Here is a 25,184-nt window from a genome sequence, read left to right on the forward strand (position 1 = left end):
TCAAAAAGTTAAAAAAAGAAAAGCATATTGAATCCAGAGAAAGAACAGAGATGGTAATAATAAAGACAAGAGCAGACGTTAATGATATGAGAATGAAATTACATATTAGTGGCTTATAAAGCCAAACAGTGTTTCTCTAAAAAGTTTAATAAAATTGATAGCCCTCCAACATGAATGATTAAAGGAAAAAAAAAGCAAGTAGGGACAAATAATCAATGTTAGGAATGAGACTCACCACAGATTCTCTACATAATGGAAGAAATAAGACAATACTGTAAAAAAAAAAACCTATGTCAATAACTTTCAAAAAGCTAGTTGAAATAGACAGGTTCCTTGAAACAAAACTGCCACATCAGGAAATCAAACATCTGACTAATTAGATAACAGCAATCTCACATAAACCGTTACAGAATAGAGGAAGTATTTCTCAAATGTATTTTATAAAGCTAGCATAAAATTAACACCAAGATCTGACAAAGACATTACAAGGAAAAAAACTCACCTCTCCTGGACATAAATACCAAAACATAATCATAAATAAAAATAATTTAAAATCATAACTAGTAATATATAAAAGGGTAACCCTTTTTGTTAATAATAAAATAACAAATACTTGTAGGTAAACACTGACAATAGATTCTAATAAAAAATAATGACCAATAAAATTTATTACAAGAAGGTAAGATCAGTTTAACATCCCCAAATCAATGTAGTTCACTATATTAAAAGGAAAGAAAGGAAAAAACATAATCACTACTTCTATTGAACATTGTATTACACGTCCTAAGTCATGCAAGAAAGCTCCAGTACTTGACACCTGATGGGAAGAGCCAACTCACTGGAAAAGAACCTGATGCTGGGAAAGACTGCGGGCATGAGGAAAAGAGGGTGGTAGAGGATGAGATGGTTAGATAGCATCACTGACTCAGTGAACATGAATCTCAGCAAACTCCAGGAAATAGGGAAGGACAGGGAAGCCTGGAATGCTGCATGCAGTCATGGGGTCTCAAAGAGTAGGACATGACTTAGTGAGTGAACAATAACAACAATGTAAGAAAATTTCTTTAAAGTATAAAACAATTGGAAAAGAAGAAACCAAACTCGTTATTTGTGGGTGTCATAATTGTGCATGTACATAATCCAAAAGAATTCACAAACTATTAGTATAAACATGTGAATGCAGTGAGAATATAATGTCAGTATATGGAAACCAATTAGATTTTCTTTCTCCAGCCGAAAACAAATAGAAAAAATTTTAAAACATTTACAATAACATCAAAATAATAATCAAATATTTGGAAATTAATAAAAGATATGCAAAACATACACACTGAAAATTATAACCATTATTGAGAAGACTTTCAAAAGAACTAAATAAAGGGATGAATATACCATATTTATGGACTGGAAGACAATATTGGAAGGTGAATTTTCTCCAAACTGACCTACAGATTCAAAGCAACTCAAATCAAAATCAGCAGAATAAAAATTTAGGAGCATATTTCAAAGTTGACATGGAAAGGGAAGGAGGCAAGAATATTAAAGATAATCTTCAAGAATAAAGCTGAAGAAATTACACTGCCAGATATTGACTTGTTCTAATGTTATAGTAATTAAGTTACAATGGTATTGCTGCATATAGACAAATAGGTCAGAAGAGAGTGTAAAAATAGAGCCACACATATATAGTTTGGAATTTAAGGTAGATGGGGAAAGGATTGTCTTTTCCACCTAATGGTTTTGGCTCAACTGGATAGTCATGGGGGAAAAGATACTGATTCTACTTCATACATAAGTATCAATTCTAGTTGGACTGTAGCTCTCAGTGTAAAAGGTAAAATAGTAATGTTTCTAGACAAAAATATACAAGAATATTTTCATGATCCAGAATAAAGCAAAGATTTTCTAGCCAGGATACAAATATCTTACACATAAAGTTTAAAATTAACAACCTATAGCACAACAAAATTAAGAACTTCTGTATGGGGACTGGTAGCTGTAAATACATTTAATGGAGAACAAAAGTTGAAAATGAATTAAGAATTTAACTCTAGAAATTACATATACAATACCAAGATAAAACCCATGTAAAGAGCAAAGAAACAAAAACTAAAATTTACATGAATAGAATTCTTTATAAACTCTGAGAGTTAACAAGACTAAAATCTAGTTCTTAGATACCTCAGAGACAAGCCTTTGGATGGTTTGAACAAACAAAAATTAGGCAAGGAACCAGAGAACACGTTTAGGAATGAAAGAGACATAGGTACAGGTGAGTTTTTTGTTGTTGCTGTTTTATTTTGTTTTAGTGATAAAGGAAGGCTATGATTACATTTCAAAAGTTAAATTTAAAAAATTAGATGAATTGGACACTTTTTGAGAAAATAATAAATTGAAAATGTTTCTAGCTTTGTGATTCATGGCACATGCTTAAAATGAGATGGAATTCTGACTGAGAGGAATGAGGTAGGTAAATTTTATTTTCTGTTAGACACTGAACTGTATCCCCCACAAAGTCATGTTGAAGTTCAAGCTCACAGAACCTCAGAAATGCTCTTATTTGGAAATGGGCTTTTTGCAGGTCTAGTCAAGCTAAGATGAGGTCATTAGGATGGGCCTGACCCAGTGTGACCAGTGTTCTTCTGTTACCGACCAGGGTTCTTGGCCTCCTTGATCAACAGAAATTGATCTGAGGCCAGATCATAAATTCCAGCGAGACTTCATTGCAGCTCCTTCTGCAGCGCTGGGAGAGAGAACAAACAACAGATTCCCCTGCTCCCCGAGGGGACGAGAAGCAATCCTGAAGTGGGGTGAGGACAGGGGTGCGTCCAGGGGGTCAGACTGCAGGGTGATGTAGGTGGTCTGCCCACCCCTCAGGTAGTGACGTGTGCAGGGGGCATGCTCAGTACTCTGCCTTTGTTCCCAACACCCAGTTTTGCTCCTGACACCCAGTTTTGCTCCAGGCTCTTCAAAAGTGGCAGTTGGGCTTTTCGGTCTCTTTCAATCTTTTGTCCAGAATCTGCCCCAACTGTGCATGCACAGAGTTATTTTTAGCCCCATATAACTTATTTGTATTTTGTCACATGAGAGGTGTGTCTAGGTGCAACCATTGCAGTGAAAGGTTCCAGGTCCCAGCCTGTCTCACTTATATAAAGTGAGACATTTGGGCACAGATGTGGACATGCACAGAGAGAAAGTGGTGTGAAGAAAAGGTAGAAAAGCTGAGGATTCAAGAAGCGAGGAGAGAGGCATGAACAAATTCTTTTTCATATCCTTTTCAAGAAACCAGTCCTGCCCACATCTTCATTTTGGACTACTAGCCTCCAAAACTGTGAGATCAATAAACATCTATTGTTTAAGCCACCCAGTTTACTGTGCTTTGTTACCGTAGGTTCAGGAAGTGAACGCATGCACTGACTCTGAAAACTGTTCTGCTGTGTTTTGAAACACCTATGGACATGGGGATTTAGCCACCGTCTGCTCCATACTGCAAGGCGAAAATCTTCTCTTTCAGAGAGAGGAAAACAGATAGTTTCAAATCCTCTCATCCCTGGGTAAGTTAGATGTGCTGCCATAACTCCCCAGAAAGAAAAGAGAGACCTTGTAGGTAGAAAAAATACACAGTATCCAGAGCTGTGGTTGGAGGAAACCAGAGACAGAGGCTTGCCCAGCTGAAAACCAACATGAATGTACTTAGCGCCACTGAGCTGTACAGTGAAACATAGTGAAATAAAAACACTTTTCATTTTACCACAGTAAAAAACATTAAAAAATGAAGAAATTAGAAAATATTTTTCTACAGAAATACAAAATATCCAAATAGAAGAAAGAAGATAGACAACTAACATAAAAAGGAACATTTCAGACTACGAGGAAAACTTTTTTTTTCCCTTGAAGAGGGACATACCTTTTAAAGAGGGGAAAAGCCACCAGCAATCTTTATTAAAATAGTTAACCATGGAAACAGATACCTTTCTCAAAGCCACTTATATTTATTTTACTAGATTATTCTCATACACATATAGTGAAAGCAGATATTCACAAACATCTACTTAGATACTCAGTAAATTCTTACTGAAAGGATAGCGCCTCAGGGTCCAACCAACAAAGCACACGGCATCAACTACAGGTTCGAGACTCTCTACTGCTACATGGTGGCCACATACACATATTGCAGAAGCAAAATAAGAATATCTCAGGGGCTCACATGCAAAATACTGTAACTCAGTAGCAGAGTGACAAGAGTCATCCACTAGAAATAGATCATTCAGGAAAAGAAGGATGCTTAGTGAGAAATCCACTGGGAAGAAGAAAAAGTGCACTTTTTTCAAAAAAGGTCCAAACATGAAAATACAGCTTCTGAAAAAGTAGAAAAAAAGAAATTTCATCTCATTGGTGCAGTGAGTTGCCAGATTTCAGAATTGGCACAAGAGCCACAAAAGAATCCAGCATCCCATGGATGCCTTCATATTTTACTCATCACGTCAGAATATAGTTGTTTTCAACCTTCCATTTATTAAAAGTCCATGTTGCTGTTGCTGTTGCTCAGTTGCTAAGGTGCGTCCAACACTTTGCAACCCCATGGAGGCAGCGCAACAGGCTTCTTTGTCCTTCAGTATCTCCTGGAGACAGCGGAGACATCCATGAAATGAGGTCTAATCTAGGAACTGTATGCAAAGGTGCCTTTGTATTTCAGTGCACCCAGGACTGAGCGAAATTATTAACAGCACTCTGTGGGGTAAAGCTGATGGAGGTGATGGAATTCTAGCTGAGTTCTTTCAAATCCAAAAAGATGATGCAGTGAAAGTGCTGCACTCAATATGCCAGCAAATTTGGAAAACTCAGCAGTGGCCACAGGACTGGAAAAGGTCAGTTTTCATTCCAATCCCAAAGAAAGGCAATGCCAAAGAATATTCAAACTACCACACAACTGCACTCATCTCACATGCTAGAAAGTAATGCTCAAAATTCTCCAAGCCAGGCTTCAACAGTACATGAACCAAGAACTTCCAGATGTTCAAGCTGGATTAGAAAAGGCAGAGGAATCAGAGATCAAATTGCCAACATCCACTGGATCATAGAAAAAAAGCAACAGAGTTTCAGAAAACATCTGCTTTATTGACTACACAGTCAAGCCTTTGACTGTGTGGATCACAACGAACTGTGGAAAATTCTTAAAGAGATGGGAATACCAGACCACCTTACCTGCCTCCTGAGAAATCTGCATGCAGGTCAAGAAGCAACAGTTAGAACAGGACATGGAACAACAGATTGGTTCCAAATTTGGAAAGGAGTACATTAAGGCTGTATATTGTCACCCTGTTTATTCAACTTACATGCAGAGTACATCATGCGAAATGCTGGGCTGGATGAAGCACAAGCTGGAATCAAGATTTCTGGGAGAAATATCAATAACCTCAGATATGCAGATGACATCACCCTTATGGCAGAAAGTGAAGAGGAACTGAAGAGCCTCTTGATGAAAGTGAAAGAGGAGAGTGAAAAAGTTGGCTTAAAACTCAACGTTCAAAAAACTAAGATCATGGCATCCAGTCCCTTCACTTTATGGCAAATAGATGGAGAAACAGTGGAAACAGTGACAGACTTTATTTTCTTGGGTTCCAAAATCACTGCAGATGGTAACTGCAGCCATGAAATTAAAAGATTCTTGTTCCTTGGAAGAAAAGCTATGACCAACCTAGACAGCATATAAAAAGCAGAGACATTACTTTGCCGAGAAAGGTCCAGCAATCCATGATTTATCAATTAGGCATGCATGGATGTGAGAGTTGGACCATGAAGAAAGCTGAGTGCCAAAGAATTGATGCTTTTGAACTGTGGTGTTGGAGAAGACTCTGGAGAGCCCCTTGGACTGCAAGATCTAAACCAATTGATCCTAAAGGAAATCAGTCCTGAATATTCACTGGAAGGACTCATGCTGAAGCTGAAACTCCAATACTTTGGCCACTGATGCAAAGAACCGACTCATTGGAAAAGACCCTGATGCTGGGAAAGATTGAAGGCAGGAGGAAAAGGGGTCGAAAGAAGCTGAGGTGGCTGGATGGCATCATCGACTTGACGGACATGAGTTTGAGCAGACTCTGGCAGTTGGTAATGGACCGGGAAGCCTGGCATGCTGCAGTCCATGGGTCGCAAAGATTCAGACACGACTGAGCAACTGATCTGAACTGAACTGTGGGGTAGAGCTGGTCTTCACATTCTCTCTCAGGTTGAAGCCAGCTCTTTCTATTTTTTTTTTTTTTAAAGATCAGCTGTTCTTAGTTGATTGGAATGGAAAGAGATACAGTGAAATACAAGGTTGACCATTATCAGGGACCTCACACACATTCTTAACCTCCCACTCGAAGGAGAGCCATCACTTGACTGCCTCATAGGCCAAGGAGAGATGAATGGAAGAAGAACTCCCAATCTCAGTAACAACACAGGCTGGGTAGTACTACAGTGCTCTGACCAAAAAAACAGTAACCCATGGAAAAGGATATTTCCTAGAAACCCACAGAATTTGGACAAGCTTGTAAGTCAGGGAAAACCATCAGAATTATTCTTGCTTCATCACAGCATCTCTGATTTGCCAAATTCTCTCCCACCAAGTACACACAGTCATGAAAGAAAATGGTTTGGGCATGAAAGTGAGGCTTTATTTATGCATGAGTCAGTTGTGTGTAACACCCTCTTTGATAAATAATACATTTAAAAAAAAAAAAAAAACCTTTCTAGTCAAGAGAGATCAAAAGCTTTCCAGAAATTGAAGTTAAAACCCAGAATTGTTTATTAAATCTGAGAAAACTAGAACTCAAGAGACAGGAAAATAGAAGACTGAGTACAAACTCATACAGTGGCAACATGCTGCTAAAATGCATTCTATTAAAGGTGAATATATAATTTGGACATAAAGGTGTAAAGTAGTTTTTGAGTGTTGTTTTTCAGTTGCTAAGTTGTGTTTGACTTTTTTGTGATCCCATGCCCTCCAGGCCCCTCTGTCCATGGGATTTCCCAGGCAAGAATACTGGAAAGGGTTACCATTTCCTTCTCCAGGGTATCTTCCCAACCCAGGGATCGAACTCCTGCATTGGCAGGTGGGATTTTTTTTTTCCAACCGCTGAGGCGACCAGGGGAAGCCCAATTTTAACTACACACATAATATATGACTATATTTCTAAGAATTAAATTTTAGAATATTGTAAGTAAAACTAAGATCACTCCCCCAAAGCACTGATACCCTTAAAATAGCCACTATTTTCTCAGTGTTTTCAGTTTGGAATATATCCTCTCAAATCTTAAAAAAAATGTATATACACACAGACATACACATATTCATATGTGTGTGTATACAGACACATTCGAAGTAAATAGTTAATGTGTGTATGTGTGTCTATGCATGAGGTCAATAAACAACACATTTTCCATGTTAATACCTTCACCAAATAGTACCATAAAATTTTAACTTTTGTGGCTATTTTTCTCATGCCATCACTGTATTAATGCTTCCTACTCGGTCAGAGGTCTCTAAATTGACTTGAGAGGAATACAGATCTTCTGAGTAGGAATGAAAAGAGAATTTTTAAAGACGGTATGTTTGTGTTTGTGTGTGTGGGTTTTACTAATTTAGCATCAAATGGGAAAACCTTAAAAGAAGCAACCCAAGCCCAGAATTTATGTACAACAATGGGTGAGAGAGAATAGAAAGAAAGAGAGATGACAATTAGGGCTTCCCCAGAAGACCTTCCCAAGGCTGCTGTCAAGGAACAATGTTGGGTTGATGCTCCAAGGGTCTGACACAAAAGTCACTTCAATGTCTAGGAATGGCAAGTGATGTCCAGGAGTGGCAACTTAAACGTCTATAAATGTCTATACCTTCAATGTCAGGATCACACGAGGGCCCGGTGTGGACCATGGCAAGTGAGGACGTGTGCCCTGTGGAGAAGGCAGCTGTTCCGCAGCTGCAGCCAATTATCACCATGGTGGAATGCAAGCTGGTGGTCAGACCTTCCCATTTTTAAAGTGAAGCAGGGAAAAAAAGAACACTGGTATTTTAATGTTAAAATCTCTTGATTTTTTTAAAGGTTGACAATTTAAAACCCAAAGTTTCAAAACAACAACTCCACCCAGGCTGACACTTGGCTGGTCACACTGGAGGCTGACTTTGCAAAGAGGACAGCAGTTTGCAACTCTCCTCCAACTCCAAATGTCTTTCTCTGCTGGCACAACCAATGCTTTGATGAAACTTTGACAAGTTAACATGTAACAGTTCTTTAGAAGGCACTGGGTCTTCTCACAGGTAAATATATTCCTGATAACTGGAGCTCTTGTCTTTCTTCCCTTTCCATTTTGAATGAGTTTCCCAAAAGGGACAGATAGGACAAAACCATCCACTGAAACACCCCTTTCTGCATGTTTTAGGTATTTTCGGTTGTATCAGAAGAATTTCAGATTGTGTCACCTTGGAAATACATTGGCCACTGCATTTCATGTCCTCTGAGTGAAAGAAGATGCCCCCGATTTACCCAAGAGAGGGGACACAGAGCCCTGGTCACAGGAAAGAAGAGTTCTTGTGAGGGGACCTCCTGACAGGTGTCCAGACAAGTGCTCATGATGAGACATTACTGAGAAAAGAGGAAAGGAACAAAAGGGAGGGGCCTCTGTCTTCTCTGCTCTGCTTTGCAAGGGGAGCAACAGAAGAGCTGGAGCATTTAAGACATGGAGCATTTAACCACGGACCATTCTCACTGAACTCCATCGAGAGGTTTAAAACTGAACACAGCAACCAGAGACTACAAATTCAAAACAATCATTCCCCTATAAGAGTGAAATTTGTTTCTTAACTATTGGGGTTGAGGAACAGAACCTTGAGAGAGTTGAATGATTTTTAAGAACTGACTGTCAAGGTGAAGATATTAATGACACATGCCCTGTATAATAACAGTCATTGACTGCCAACCAAACAAACATGTTCTTTTTCAAATTCAAGATATGCTGGGCCCCTGATGCATGACATTTTATGAAGAGACTCGTCCTACCTTGAAGATGAAATCAGCCATCAGAGGTCCTGGAATCTTAAAGGTTTGTCTCTCTGAGCCCTTCTGAAATTCCACTGTTGTGTTTTCTACAACAAAAACTCCAGGACTGTTAAAGCTGTGCTCTCCTTTGCTTCCTTGAAGTGTTTTTGATTCAATAACTAAAATTTAAAAATAAAGTTTTAATGAAAGTATCTTAAAAGCATTTCATTTCAAAAGATATTTTAGTACGTGTAATTGCATCTGATATCAACACAACATAAGTACATCCACTCAGTTTACAAACACTGATTCAAATTGGTGAAATAAATATATAAGCTTTTTGTGTGTGCGTGCTAAGTTGCTTCAGTAGTGTCCGACTCTGTGCGGCTCTATGGACTGTAGCCCCACCAGGCTCCTCTGTCCATGGGATTCTCCAGGCAAGAATACTGAAGTGGGTTGCCATGCCCTCCTCCAGGATATCTTTTTAGTTGCCTGTAAAAAGGAGCAAACAAAATTGCTAGCTCCAGTAAGGTCTACTCTACTCTTTGGAGTCATAAGGGCAAGAAGAAAACTTCTCTCTATATTTTTTCATGATGTAGTTATTACTTAAAGGTATGTTACTAATTTTCTCACCCCTTCAGATCATAGGCTTAGACTTTACTAAACTACAATAAAATTTGAATTTGCTTTAAGATTTTTTTTATTTTGAAATAATTATAGATTCATAGGAAGTTGCAAAAGTAGTGAAGAGGTCCTGTATACCTTTCATTCAACTTTACCCAATGGAATGGTTACATCTTATCCAACGATAATACCATATAAAAACTAGGAAATAGACATCACTACAATGTGTGCCTATAGTCCTGTGCTATTTTGTCACACATTACCACAACCAAAACACAGAACTATGATATCACCACAAAGATCTCTCTCATGTGTCACCTCTTTAGTCACAGTGGCTTTTTTTTTTTTTTCAAATTTTATTTATTTTTTGCCTGTGTCACAAGGCATGCAAGATCTTAGTTCCATGACCAGGGATAGAACCCATGCTCCCTGGAGTGGAAACACAGAATCTCAACCACTGGATCAACAAGGATGTACCTCATATTGGCTTTTAAATGAATATTAGTTCTTTACAATCTCTAACAGAACACTGCTGATGGTTTAACCAAAATAACACTCCTACTTTATTTAAATGATTTCTTCCTTTACTTTTCCTTTTTTTCCCCTTTCATTTTTTTTTTTTTAAGGTTAAAAATTTTTTTTTTTTAATTAGTTGGAGGCTAATTACTTCACAACATTTCAGTGGGTTTTGTCATACATTGATATGAATCAGCCATGGATTTACACGTGTTCCCCATTCCAATCCCCGCTCCCACCTCCCTCTCCACCCGATTCCTCTCGAAACATCCGACCCTCGCCTTCTCCCACAGAGTTCAAAAGTCTGTTCTGTATTTCTGTGTCTCTTTTTCTGTTTTGCATATAGGGTTATCGTTACCATCTTTCTAAATTCCATATATATGTGTTAGTATGCTGTAATGTTCTTTGTCTTTCTGGCTTACTTCACTCTGTATAAGGGGCTCCAGCTTCATCCATCTCATTAGGACTGGTTCAAATGAATTCTTTTTAATGGCTGAGTAATATTCCATGGTGTATATGTACCACAGCTTCCTTATCCATTCATCTGCTGATGGGCATCTAGGTTGCTTCCATGTCCTGGCTATTATGAACAATGCTGCAATGAACATTGGGGTGCACGTGTCTCTTTCAGATCTGGTTTCCTCAGCGTGTATGCCCAGAAGTGGGATTGCTGGGTCATATGGCAGTTCTATTTCCAGTTTTTTAAGAAATCTCCACACTGTCTTCCATAGCGGCTGTACTAGTTTGCATTCCCACCAACAGTGGAAGAGGGTTCCCTTTTCTCCACACCCTCTCCAGCATTTATTGCTTGTAGACTTTTGGATAGCAGCCATCCTGACTGGCGTGTAATGGTACCTCATTGTGGTTTTGATTTACATTTCTCTAATAATGAGTGATGTTGAGCATCTTTTCATGTGTTTGTTAGCCATCTGTATGTCTTCTTTGGAGAAATGTCTGTTTAGTTCTTTGGCCCATTTTTTGATTGGGTCATTTATTTTTCTGGAATTGAGCTTCAGGAGTTGCTTGTATATTTTTGAGATTAATCCTTTGTCTGTTTCTTCATTTGCTATTATTTTCTCCCAATCTGAGGGCTGTCTTTTCACCTTACTTATAGTTTCCTTTGTAGTGCAAAAGCTTTTAAGTTTCATTAGGTCCCATTTGTTTAGTTTTGCTTTTATTTCCAATATTCCGGGAGGTGGGTCATAGAGGATCTTGCTGTGATTTATGTCGGAGAGTGTTTTGCCTATGTTCTCCTCTAGGAGTTTTATAGTTTCTGGTCTTACATTTAGATCTTTAATCCATTTTGAGTTTATTTTTGTGTATGGTGTTAGAAAGTGTTCTAGTTTCATTCTTTTACAAGTGGTTGACCAGTTTTCCCAGCACCACTTGTTAAAGAGGTGGTCTTTTTTCCATTGTATATCCTTGCCTCCTTTGTCGAAGATAAGGTGTCCACAGGTTCGTGGATTGATCTCTGGGCTTTCTATTCTGTTCCATTGATCTATATTTCTGTCTTTGTGCCAGTACCATACTGTCTTGATGACTGTGGCTTTGTAGTAGAGTCTGAAGTCAGGCAGGTTGATTCCTCCAGCTCCATTCTTCTTTCTCAAGATTACTTTGGCTATTCGAGGTTTTTTGTATTTCCATACAAATTGTGAAATTCTTTGGTCTAGTTCTGTGAAAAATACCATTGGTAGCTTGATAGGGATTGCATTGAATCTATAGACTGCTTTGGGTAGAATAGCCATTTTGACAATATTGATTCTTCCAATCCATGAACACGGTATGTTTCTCCATCTGTTTGTGTCCTCTTTGATTTCTTTCATCAGTGTTTTATAGTTTTCTATGTATAGGTCTTTTGTTTCTTTAGGTAGATATACTCCTAAGTATTTTATTCTTTTTGTTGCAATGGTGAATGGTATTGTTTCCTTAATTTCTCTTTCTGTTTTTTCATTGTTAGCATATAGGAATGACAGGGATTTCTGTGTGTTAATTTTATATCCTGCAACTTTACTATATTCATTGATTAGCTCTAGTAATTTTCTGGTAGAGTCTTTAGGGTTTTCTATGTAGAGGATCATGTCATCTGCAAACAGTGAGAGTTTCACTTCTTCTTTTCCTATCTGGATTCCTTTTACTTCTTTTTCTGCTCTGATTGCTGTGGCCAAAACTTCCAACACTATGTTGAATAGTAGTGGTGAGAGTGGGCATCCTTGTCTTGTTCCTGATTTCAGGAGAAATGCTTTCAATTTTTCACCATTGAGGGTGATGCTTGCTGTGGGTTTGTCATATATAGCTTTTATTATGTTGAGGTATGTTCCTTCTATTCCTGCTTTTTGGAGAGTTTTAATCATAAATGAGTGTTGAATTTTGTCAAAGGCTTTCTCTGCATCTATTGAGATAATCATATGGTTTTTATCTTTCAATTTGTTAATGTGGTGTATTACATTGATTGATTTGCAGATATTGAAGAATCCTTGCATTCCTGGGATAAAGCCCACTTGGTCGTGGTGTATGATTTTTTTAATATGTTGTTGGATTCTGTTTGCTAGAATTTTGTTAAGGATTTTTGCATCTATGTTCATCAGTGATATTCGCCTGTAGTTTTCTTTTTTTGTGGCATCTTTGTCTGGTTTTGGAATTAGGGTGATGGTGGCCTCATAGAATGAGTTTGGAAGCTTACCTTCATCTGCAGTTTTCTGGAAGAGTTTGAGTAAGATAGGTGTTAGCTCTTCTCTAAATTTTTGGTAGAATTCAGCTGTGAAGCCATCTGGTCCTGGGCTTTTGTTTGCTGGAAGATTTTTGATTACAGTTTCGATTTCCTTGCCTGTGATGGGTCTGTTAAGATCTTCTATTTCTTCCTGGTTCAGTTTTGGAAAGTTATACTTTTCTAAGAATTTGTCCATTTCATCCAAGTTGTCCATTTTATTGGCATAGAGCTGCTGGTAGTAGTCTCTTATGATCCTTTGTATTTCAGTGTTGTCTGTTGTGATCTCTCCATTTTCATTTCTAATTTTGCTAATTTGGTTCTTCTCTCTTTGTTTCTTAATGAGTCTTGCTAATGGTTTGTCAATTTTGTTTATTTTTTCAAAAAACCAGCTTTTAGCTTTGTTGATTTTTGCTATGGTCTCTTTAGTTTCTATTGCATTTATTTCTGCCTTAATTTTTAAGATTTCTTTCCTTCTGCTAACCCTGGGGTTCTTCATTTCTTCCTTCTCTAATTGCTTTAGGTGTAGAGTTAGGTTATTTATTTGGCTTTTTTCTTGTTTCTTGATGTAAGCCTGTAATGCTATGAACCTTCCCCTTAACACTGCTTTTACAGTGTCCCATAGGTTTTGGGTTGTTGTGTTTTCATTTTCATTCGTTTCTATACATATTTTGATTTCTTTTTTGATTTCTTCTATGATTTGTTGGTTATTCAGAAGCGTGTTATTTAGCCTCCATGTGTTTGAATTTTTAACAATTTTTTTCCTGTAATTGAGATCTAATCTTACTGCACTGTGGTCAGAAAAGATGACTGGAATGATTTCAATTTTTTTGAATTTTCCAAGACTAGATTTATGGCCCAGGATGTGATCTATTCTGGAGAAGGTTCCGTGTGCACTTGAGAAAAAGGTGAAGTTGATTGTTTTGGGGTGAAATGTCCTATAGATATCAATTAGGTCTAGCTGGTCCATTGTGTCATTTAAGGTTTGTGTTTCCTTGTTAATTTTCTGTTTAGTTGATCTATCCATAGTTGTGAGTGGGGTATTAAAGTCTCCCACTATTATTGTGTTACTATTAATTTCCTCTTTCATACTTGTTAGTGTTTTCCGTATATATTGTGGTGCTCCTATGTTGGGTGCATATATATTTATAATTGTTATATCTTCTTCTTTGATTGATCCTTTGATCATTATGTAGTGTCCTTCTTTGTCTCTTTTCACAGCCTTTATTTGAAAGTCTATTTTATCTGATATGAGTATTGCGACTCCTGCTTTCTTTTGGTCTCCATTTGCATGAAATATTTTTTTCCAGCCCTTCACTTTTAGTCTGTATGTGTCTCTTGTTTTGAGGTGGGTCTCTTGTAGACAGCATATATAGGGGTCTTGTTTTTGTATCCATTCAGCCAATCTTTGTCTTTTGGTTGGGGCATTCAACCCATTTACATTTAAGGTAATTATTGATAGGTGTGGTCCCATTGCCATTTACTTTGTTGTTTTGGGTTCATGTTTATACAACCTTTCTGCATTTCCTGTCTAGAGAAGATCCTTTAGCATTTGTTGAAGAGCTGGTTTGGTGGTGCTGAATTCTCTCAGCTTTTGCTTATCTGTAAAGTTTTTGAATTCTCCTTCATATCTGAATGAGATCCTTGCTGGATACAGTAATCTAGGTTGTAGGTTATTCTCTTTCATTACTTTCAGAACGTCCTGCCATTCCCTTCTGGCCTGGAGGGTTTCTATTGATAGATCAGCTGTTATCCTTATGGGAATCCCTTTGTGTGTTATTTGTTGTTTCTCCCTTGCTGCTTTTAGTATTTGTTCTTTGTGTTTGATCTTTGTTAATTTGATTAGTATGTGTCTTGGGGTGTTTCGTCTTGGGTTTATCCTGTTTGGGACTCTCTGGGTTTCTTGGACTTGGGTGGCTATTTCCTTCCCCATTTTAGGGAAGTTTTCAGCTATTATCTCCTCGAGTATTCTCTCATGGCCTTTCTTTTGGTCTTCTTCTTCTGGGACTCCTATGATTCGAATGTTGGGGCGTTTCACATTGTCCCAGAGGTCCCTGAGGTTGTCCTCATTTCTTTTGATCCTTTTTTCTTTTTTCCTCTCTGCTTCATTTATTTCCACTATTTTATCTTCTACCTCACTTATCCTATCTTCTGCCTCCGTTATTCTACTCTTGGTTCCCTCCAAAGTGTTTTTGATATCATTCATTGCATTGTTCATTTTTAATTGACTCTTTTTTATTTCTTCTAGGTCTTTATTAAACATTTCTTGTATCTTTTCAATCTTTGTCTCCAGGCTATTTATCTGTAACTCCATTTTGTTTTCAAGATTTTGGATCATTTTTATTATCATTATTCTAAATTCTTTTTCAGGTAGATTCCCTATCTCCTCCTCTTTTGTTTGACTTGGTGGGCATTTTTCATGTTCCTTTACCTGTTGGGTATTTCTTTGCGTTTTCATCTTGTTTAGATTGCTGTGTCTGGAGTGGGCTTTCTGTATTCTGGAGGTCTGTGGTTCCTTTTTATTGTGGAGGATTTATCCAGTGGGTGGGGTTAGACGATTGGCTTGTCAAGGTTTCCTGGTTAGGGAAGCTTGCGTCAGTGTTCTGGTGCGTGGAACTTGATTTCTTCTCTTTGGAGAGCAATGAGTTTTGAGATGGGTCTATGTGTTAGGTGTGACCTTGGGCAGCCTGTATGTTGACGTTCAGGGCTATATTCCTCCGTTGCTGGAGAATTTGCGTGGTATGTCTTGCTCTAAAACTTATTGGCTCTTCGGTGGTGGCTGGTTTCAGTGTAGGTATGGAGGCTTTTGGACGGTCACTTATTACTTAAAGTTCCATGTAGTCAGGAGTTTTCTGGTGTTCTTAGGTTTTGGGCTTAAGTTTCCTGCCTCTGGATTTCAGTTTTATTCTTCCTGTAGTCTCAGGACTTCTCCAACTATACAGCACTGATAATAAAACTTCTAGGTTAATGGCGAAAAGATTCTCCCCCGTTAGGGATACCCAGAGAGGTTCACAGAGTTACATGAAGAGGAGAAAAGGGAGGAGGGAGATAGAGATGAGCAGGAGGAGAAAAAGGGGGACTCAAGAGGAGAGAGACAGATCTACGCAGCTGTCTGTTCCCAGAGTGTTCTCCGTATCTCAGACACCTACAAAGATTCACAGAATTGGATTGGGAAGAGAAGGGGAAAGGAGGAAATAGAGGTGTCCTGAGGTAGAAAATAGAGAGTCAAGATTGGGAGAGAATAATCTTCAGTTTAAAAATAGGGCTTCTCTCTCTCTTTTTTTTTTTTTGTAAGGTTATAGTGTATTGAAAATGAAAATTAAGGAGTAGTAGAGGAGTACTAGAGGACTTTAAAAGAAATAAGAGAAAAAGAGAAATAGAAAAAAGAAGAGAAAAAGGAAAGAAAAAAGAAAAAAAAAGAAAAAGAAAAAAAAAGAAAGAGAAAAAAAATTTTTTTTCCTAATTAAAAAAAAATCATAAAAATCTATGAAAATGAAAGTGAAGGAGTAATGGGGGAGTAATAGGGAATTTTAAAGGAAAATAAAAGAGAAAAAATAAAAAAGAAAAAATAAAAAAAGAAAAAAAAATTTTTTTTTTTCTTCCTTACTTAGAAAAAAAAAAAATGTAAAAATATATCTAGGAATTTCTCTGGAGCTGTTGTGGTCAGTGTGGGTTCGGCTCAGTTTCAGATAGCTCCTCGTTCCAGCTTACACTTCTCGATATCTATAGGGCCCTTCCGGTGTAGTCCGTGTTTTCTACGGGGATTTTAATCTGTTGCACCAGTCCCTTCTGAAGCGGTTCCCTTTGTTTATTTGGCTTCTGTTTGCCGGTCTCTTCAGAGCTTCATTTCCGCCCTGACACAGGCGGGCGGAGGAGGACTCTTATTTAGGCAGCTAGTTCCGTCGCTCTGCGGGGAGGGGCTTGCGCCGCGGGGCTTGCGCCGCGGGGATGGGCTGGGGCTGCCAGGAGGGGCTGACGCTGCTCTCTCCTCTGCGCTGCTCAGGCTCCCGGCTGTTCTATATGGAGCGCACCCCGTGCTGCGTGAGGTTCCAGCCCTCGGGTGTTCCACAAAAGCGCGGAACGAAAAGCTGCGCCTGCTCTCCGTGCCTTCCCCGTCAGAGCGGTCCAGGCAGCGAGGGGCTTGATGGGCGCGCTATCCCCAGGTGTGGCGCACCCACTCCCTTCTGCGGACCCAGTTTCAGTTTCCGCTGGCGCCAGTCGGGTGCCTGCGCCTTCTGCCCTCTGCGTCCCCAGCCCCAGTCCCCGCCCGCGCCGGTCGGGTGCCTGCGCCCTGTGTCTCGCCGCGATTCCCCCCTGCCTCCTGCCTCCGGCGGGGCTGGGTCGGTCCGTAGCCTGCGAGCTCCTCTCTGGACCCTCTCGGTCCCTTTGTTCTGCAAACGCCGGCAGTGTGTTCCGGCCGGTTAATTTTCTCTCTCTCTTTTGGTCTCCCACAGTTCAAGTTGGCAACTCACAGAAGCTCCCTCCGATTGTCCTCAGGGCACTCAGGCCCGGACCCTACCCCAAGCAATGCCGCCTAAGACTCCCTTCCCGGGACGGATCTCCGTCCTCAGCTCTTTTGTCTCACTTTTTATCTTTATATTTTGTCCTACCTCCTTTCGAAGACAATGGGCAGCTTTTCTGGGCGCCTGATGACCTCAGCTAGCGATCAGAAGTTGTTTTGTGAAGTTTGTTCTGCGTTCAGTTATTCTTTTGATGAATTTGTAGGAGAGAAAGTGGTCTCCCCGTCCTACTCCTCCGCCATCTTGGCTCCTCCCCCCTTTCATTTTATAAATGTTCCCATACTTAGTAGAGCTGATTGACCTGCATTTCTGGCTCCAGCTCTACTCCTAACTCACTGCCTTGGCTTCTTATGGCCTATTTCTAAAATGAGGAGTCAGAGCAGACAATCTCCCAGGTCCTTTTCTCTGAAACCTACACTTGACTCACTGGTATTCAGTGGTTCTTTAACCATCTCAAACAAAGGACACAACAGAACTACAACTCCATTCAAGCTAATAAAAAGCAACAAAATGATCTGGTTTTAAGAGGCTGCAATCCACATGCTGCTGTGCTTTGGCAGTTTGGTGGGTTTTTTTTTTTTTTTTTGCTGATTTCTCTCTGCCACTGGAGCAGCTGCAGGAATTCAAGTGCCCTGGACAGACTGTGTAACAGGCATTAGGAGACATCCCTGATTATCCCTGACAGGCAGGCTGGGAACTTTTCTGGGAAAATTCAAAGACTGGACACAGGCTCCTTGATCTGCAGGAGACATTAGCGGTCAAAGAATAATTCTGGCTACTCTCAGACACACAAAACCCCAACCACTTTGGCCCTGATCTCCGTGACCACAGTAGATTTTTGGAAAGTGTGAGATTAAATTCATTTCCTAGTTCCAATGAAGATATAAAACTGAATGCTATAAAGCGAGTTGTCAGTAAAAATGAGATGGGAAACTAGAGATGGTAAGAGGGCCCTATACTGGATGAATTAGACCTTGAAATTAAAGGAGGAAAAAATCATGAGCATTCAGGTAATATCAAAAAATGAAATGAAGTTGGGCAAAATCCAACGCTGCAAAGAAGAAGGCATACAAAACACCAACTTTCTAGACGGAGATTGAGCCTGAAGTGACTTGACTAAATTCAAGTAGTGTCCGATGGATTCGGCGGCTGTGTTGGGGCAGTGATTGTTTTACCACTGAGCTGACCTTCTGCATCACAGCTTGCCAAGCTCCATCTGGTTGCAGAGTTATGGTGACTGTGGCAAGGGGGGGCGGGGAGGTCAGAATCTGGAAAGGCGATCTAGGGGGAAGGGAAGACCAACATGACATCTGTCTTTTGAACCATTTCTGTTCATTTGGTTTTCATTGTTTTTAATGTTTATTTAATTATCTACTTGGGCTTCCCACCTGGTGCTAGTAGTAAAGAACCAGCCTGCCAATGCAGGAGATAAAAGAGATGGGTTCGATCTGATCCTTGGGTCAGGGAGACCCCCTAGAGGAGAGCATGGCAACCCACTCTAGTATTCTTGTCTGGAGAATCTGATGGACAGAGGTGCACAGGGTCATAGACTGGACACAACTGAAGTGACTTAGCACACATGCATGCAAGTATCTACTGCATTTTCTGCCTCCTTTAATATTTTCTCATGACATTTTGTTGTTCTTTTGTTTTCATTTATTTTTAGGCCATGCCATACAGCATATGGGACCTTAGTTCCCCAATCAGGGACTGAACCCATGGTCCCTGCATTGGTAATGCTGAGTCTTAACCACCAGACCACCAGGGAAGTCCCTGATGTTTTGGTTTTTGATTCTGAGTCCATTCTATTAACTTCAATGGTGTCCAAGATCTTTAGTGATGAAGATGTGATAATACAAGGTGCAAAACCAGTTTTCAAGTGCATATGAATTACCCAAACTACTCCTCTCCTCCACTTCTCATAAAATATCTTTATTCCAATTATTTCAAAAGGTTTCCCACTCTCTGGGTCACAAACCCTGGCTGCATACACAGGAGGTCAAAAGCAGGTGCCCTGACCTCAACTGCGTAACTTGATTCAGAAATGAGTGGTCAATAAAACTAAGGGAAGTGCTCTGATAAAGCCACCTTTTGATGGTCTGTGGATCCCAACACTGCTGACACTTCGAATTAACAAGGTCACTGTGATGAATTCACAGTGAAGCAGAAGCCAGTGTTGTTCTTCAGGAGTTGTCATTTTTACGGGGGTAAACTTGCTTCTCCTTAGTGCCTATGCCTCTTAAAAGTAATTGGCAGAAAAGGGGTTTTTGTAAACCAACAATTCAGACAATGTATTGATTTATGGATATGTTTTTTAAGTTGTTGTTTTTAAATTATTTGTTTATTTATTTAAATTGGAGGATAATTATAATATTGTGATGGTTTTTGCCATATATCAACATCAATCGGCCATAGGTAAATATGTGTCCCCCCATCCTGAATTACCCCGCCACCTCCTCCCCACCTCATCCCTCCAGGCTGTCCCAGAGTGCCCTGGGTGCCTTGCTCCATGTATCAAACCCACATTTGTCATCCATTCTATATATGGTACTGTACATGTTTCTGTGCTATTTTTTCAAATTAAGGTCCAACACTGGTGTATGTACTGCAGGCTTACATTGTGATGTGAAATCCACAGCTCATGAGAACTGCACTCACATCCCTTCAATCCTCAGAGCTCTCAAGGACCCTCTGTGTTCCTATAGTAGGACAGCTAGTGCTGGGTAAAGACCCCAGGAAATGTATAAAAGCTCCCACCCTGCAAAAGGCAGAGGATAATAGCCTCTTTTCCTGCTGCTGCTGCTGCCTTCTTTCTCCTCTTCAGGCTTAAATGACTAGGGTTGCTTGCAGAGAAGAGTCAAGGAAGAGATGCTATGCATAGTCAAATAGATGAAAGAGAAACATCCTACGATATTGCTTACATGAAATTTTAAAGAAAGATACAAACAAGCTTTGGCATTTGTTAGCTGGCTTAACAAAGAAATATATTGGAAATCCCCTTATCCTCTGCTGCTTAATCTGAAGAATGAAGTTAGTGTTGTCGCAAGAATAAATAAAATTACATACCAGGAAAATAAAAAAAGAGGACCAAAAATCAAGACGCTCTTTTATCCCCAAATCTTCACAACTCAAGTCTACAATAGTTGCCTTTACATATTTTGATCTATATTAGTTATTTTTAAAAGAAATGACTAGAAAGATGATGAATGTTCCTAACTGCTTCTAGCTGAAAGGCCTGCCCTGAGAAGTATCAGTCCAGGCTTCTTTTGAAAGAGACAGGGTCATGTTAATTATCCCAAGAGGTCTCAAATTCTCAGAAGGCCACAAAGTATTGTTAGGTAAGCAAGTAATGAGCATTTAGCATGGCTGCCTTCGTTATAAATACATCAAACTTATGCTTCGAGTTGTATTTTATAGTGTATGCACACTTCACTCAGCATCCATTTCCTCTGATGAGTCATTATGCTCATGCTTATATTTATACATCTCTATACAGTGAGTCCCCTAAATATAAACCTTAAAGTTGCAAACTTTCAGAGATCAGAATGTGTGTTTGCATGTCCAATCAATAAGTTAGTTCACATGCCCGGCGTACATCGTCACATGTGTGCGTCCTCTACAAGTGCTCATGCTGTGTGCAAGTACAGTAGTGCAGCATCTTTATTTCAAGTCCAGGATGTCCAGAAGCAAGCATAAAATAGCAGTGATGTAGCTGGTACAGTGTAGTCAATTGTGTTAGTTGGGTACCTAGGATAACTTTGCTGGACTTACAACAAACTGGATTTACAAAACACTCTTAGGCTGGAACTCATTTGTATGTAAGGAACTTACTGTATATGGTCATCAGACAGCATTTAGAGGACCAAAAAAAAAAAACAATTCTTACAATCAATAATGGAGGTTTTCAGCTTATGGCATCTTGCCTTCTCCAGTTTATTGCCAGTCAACATATTTCATGTTGAAGTTTTGCTTCAATAAAATCCCTTTTGTGGTAACCCTCTTATTATTTCCATTTTTGAAATTTTAGGGAAATCTGGAGCTGTGTGCTTGCAAGCTGTGAGGCCAAGCTTGCAAAAGGACCGGATATTCAGCTCTAATCACCTCGAGGCAATATGCAAGATGGATATTCTGTAATTAAATTCCACAGCAAAGAGACTAACATTATGTTACTGAGTGTCCTCAGTTTTTAATGACGTAGCCTTTTGGAGGGTGGCACTTAATACAGATCTTAAAAAGAATGATTTATTACTGCAAAGTCAGCTTAATTTCAGGACTATATCTTTGGAATAAAATTAAGAAAACACTTATACAAATCAAGAAAATAAAGCCACATTTATATTAAGATGTTAAGAAATGCTAACTAATTCCTTTGTAAATGAAGCCAGTTCATTCTCTTCACTGGCAGAGAAAGGTAACTTTCAGAAATACTTCTGAGCCAGTTTTGAGAATGTTCAGAAGGAGAAATACTCCAACCAAGAGATCTTATCACCTTTGGAGAAATGGGAATATTTTTGAACTCTGTTCTTGGGACAGTGCCACTCTTGAGTATTAAAGTTATATTTAATATGCCAGAACAGGTATGTATACAAATGAGTATTTTACCTCAAAGTATTCATCTTTACTAAACCTGTATACTGCCTACTTATTCTGCTTTTTGAGCTTGTTAAGCTCTCTTTAGAGCTGAATTTTAAAGAACTGTCTTTAGTATCATGAGAAAATCAGGCCCAGTCATTGCATATTTTTTTTCTAAAATATCTTTTTGATATGCTGTAAAATTCACATGCCATAAAATTCACTCATTTAAAATATAGTTTTGTGGTTTCAGCATATTCACAGAATTGTGAAACCATCACCACAATCGAAGTTTAGAACATTTTTGTCACCACTCCTCCAAAGAAACCCCATATCCATTAACAGTTCCCAGACCTGCCACCAATCCAACTCACCCTCGCCCTATGAAACTGCCAACCAACTTTCTGTCTCCTTAGATTTGCTTACACTGGACACTTTATATAAAGACAATCATATATTAATAATACATGGCCTTTTTGTGACTGACTTCTTTCACTTAGCACAATGTTTTCAAAGATCGTATCTATTGTAGCAGGCTTCCCAGGTGGCGCTAGTCGTAAAGAAACTGCCTGCCAATGCAGGAAATACAAGAGGCTTGGGTTCCATTTTTAAGTAGGGAAGATCCTCTGGAGTAGGAAATGGTAGCCCACTCCAGTATTCTTGCCTGGAGAATCCCATGCACAGAAGAGCCTGGCAGGCTACAGTCCACAGGGTCACAGAGACTAGGACATGACCGAGCACAGAGACATCTATTGTAGCACATGTCAGGGACTTCATTCTTTGTCATAGTCAAATAATATTCTACATATGCTACATTTTATTTACCCATTCATCTGTTAATGGACATTTGGGCTGTTTTCACATCTTGGCTATTATGAATTATACTGCTATGAATATTCAGTACTTCATAGTTTTGAACCAAAATGTTATTTTACAACGTGATCATTCAAATCATTCACAGAATTTGGATCTAAATGATTTTCACCTGTTTTCAAACATCAAGTTGGAATTTACAAGGATGAAGACTTATTCTCATCGAGTGTGGGCTGGGACTCCCCTGGTGGCCTAGTGGCTAAGACTCTGTGCTCCCAATGCAGGGGCCTGGGTTCCATCCCTGGTCAGGGAACTAGATCCCACGTGCCACAGCTAAAGATTCTACATGCCACAACTAAGACCTGGCACAGCCGAATAAATAAATTTTAAAAAAGAAACAGCTCTGGTGGGCTTTAAACCATTTTATGAAGAAGCCTTAAAAAATGTTTTGATGCATCATTCTAGAGAAAGCCTTGAGTGAACTGACCACTATATGGTTGTAAACATTTTAATATTTTAAATAGATCAGTCACACTCTTTTAGTCATAATTCATACAATAAAGTAGGGTTAAAAAAAGACTTTCCAATAATGGCTCACTCTCACCGTCCTAAACCTATTCTCTTCCTTCCCTAATTTAGGCCATAATGTGCTACAGAATTTCTTTTTTTTTTTTTTAAGATTTTTAATTTATATCCTTGGTGACAAACACATTTTGATATAAACATTCCTCAAAGGACATTGCTGGTTAAAATACCAGTACTGAATCTAAAGTATATAAACACATACATACACATGCACATACACACTTGCAAGCTACAGAAAATGTACGACGCTTATGGCCCTGAGAAATTCTTACAACTTGAAAATCTAAGATGGTGGCTCAGGAGAAACAAAAAGGCAAAATATGCAGCATTTTAATACAGTGGACCTTGATTTGTGTGGCTTTAAAATAGCTATATTTATAACTACTTTGTGTTTTGTACTTTTTATAGAAAGATAGAGCTGAACACAGTGAGCTTCTTCAAGGCCAGGGACCCCAGTCTTGGCAGAGACTCAACTTCCCCAGAAAAATACTAAGAAAGTCCTTCGCATGGACACAGGAAACCCGGGGATAGAAATATACAAACTTCGGTATTCCCAGTTTCTTTGGGTCCTAAGAGACCAGAAAGGGCTTCCCTCATAGCTCAGTTGGTAAATCATCTGCCTGCAATGCAGGAGACCTAGGTTTGATTCCTGGGTCGGGAAGATCCCCTGGAGCAGGAAATGGCAACCTGCTCCAGTATTCCTGCCTGGAGAATCCCATGGACAGAGGAGCCTGGCGGGCTACACTCCATGGGGTTGCAAGAGTCGGACACAACTTAGCAACTAAACCACCACCGAGAGACCAGAAAAGCTAAGACAGAGGAGATTTCATGTGACTTTGACCAAAGAAACATACAAACCCATCCCTTTATTGTTTCAAACTCTTAGGATTCTGGGAAACCAGTGTTAACTTTCAGTGTCCCCTAGATCTAGGCTGTGATGTGCTGTCAACAGAGCTTGTACTTGTCAGCTGTATTCACTGATGCAGCTCTGTGTTTTAAATTTTGCTATTTTTTATCCCAAACTATTGAGATCTCCAGAAGACTCTTGAATCTAAGTTTACTCTCCACATAAAAAGTAGTTCATTTCACATATAACTTGATTTCCTCTCCTGTCAGGGGATTAATCCGAAACTGGTATACTTCCCACTAGGACATGAAAACCAAAAAAATCAGGGTCACAGATCATTCCTTAGAGATATAGACTATTTCAGTGGGCGTGCTCAGTTGTGTCTCAGTTATATAAATATATACATACATTTTACTATATAAGCTTCAGAAAAGAAGAAAAATGTTAAGATTAAATCTTGCTTACAGAGATGTGCAGGTCCTTTCACTGTAATTCTCACACTTCGACTTCCCAAAGGAACAGCAATTACATTTTCTTCCCCTAGGAAAGAACACAAGACAAATGTAATAAAACTTCTGCACTAAAGGCCCATTGAAATAAGCAACTCGATCAAAACTAAGAGCATGTATAAAGTGTTCTTAATTGTATCTCATTTCCATCTTCAGTCAGGAAATCTTCAGGAAACAGCTATTGTGTCTCAGGCATATTAATATACTCACAAAATTTTACTTAAATATTGAGTTGGCCAAAACATTCATTTTTTCTGTAAGATGGCTCTAGTAGTGCTTAGTTGTCTTTAACTTCATTAGAAACAATTTTGTTAGACTGCATTAAGACAGCTGTCATATCAGTGTGCATTTAAAAAAAAAAAACTTACCAAAACTGGTGAATTTTTGTGCAGCCATGTTAATAATAAAGATGGAAGAAAAAAAGCAACATTTTCAGCATATCATGCTTTATATATTTTATTATTTCAAGAAAGATAA

General features: G+C 39.1%; 1 protein-coding gene across 1 annotated transcript in view; it reads right to left on the bottom strand.

Moving 5' to 3' along the window:
• The window catches only part of ADAMTSL3 (ADAMTS like 3), a 371,458-nt gene that overhangs the window by 157,463 nt on the left and 188,811 nt on the right, over positions 1-25,184 (bottom strand). Inside the window, exons 7-8 of the mRNA XM_061158827.1 lie at positions 24,664-24,738; positions 9,039-9,196 (exon numbers count right to left, since the gene is read on the bottom strand). Of these exons, the coding sequence (XP_061014810.1) occupies positions 9,039-9,196; positions 24,664-24,738 (233 nt within the window). The remainder of the gene's footprint in view (positions 1-9,038; positions 9,197-24,663; positions 24,739-25,184) is intronic.

Source organism: Dama dama, chromosome 13 (assembly GCF_033118175.1).
Source record: "Dama dama isolate Ldn47 chromosome 13, ASM3311817v1, whole genome shotgun sequence".
In the NCBI taxonomy this organism is placed as follows: domain Eukaryota; kingdom Metazoa; phylum Chordata; class Mammalia; order Artiodactyla; family Cervidae; genus Dama; species Dama dama.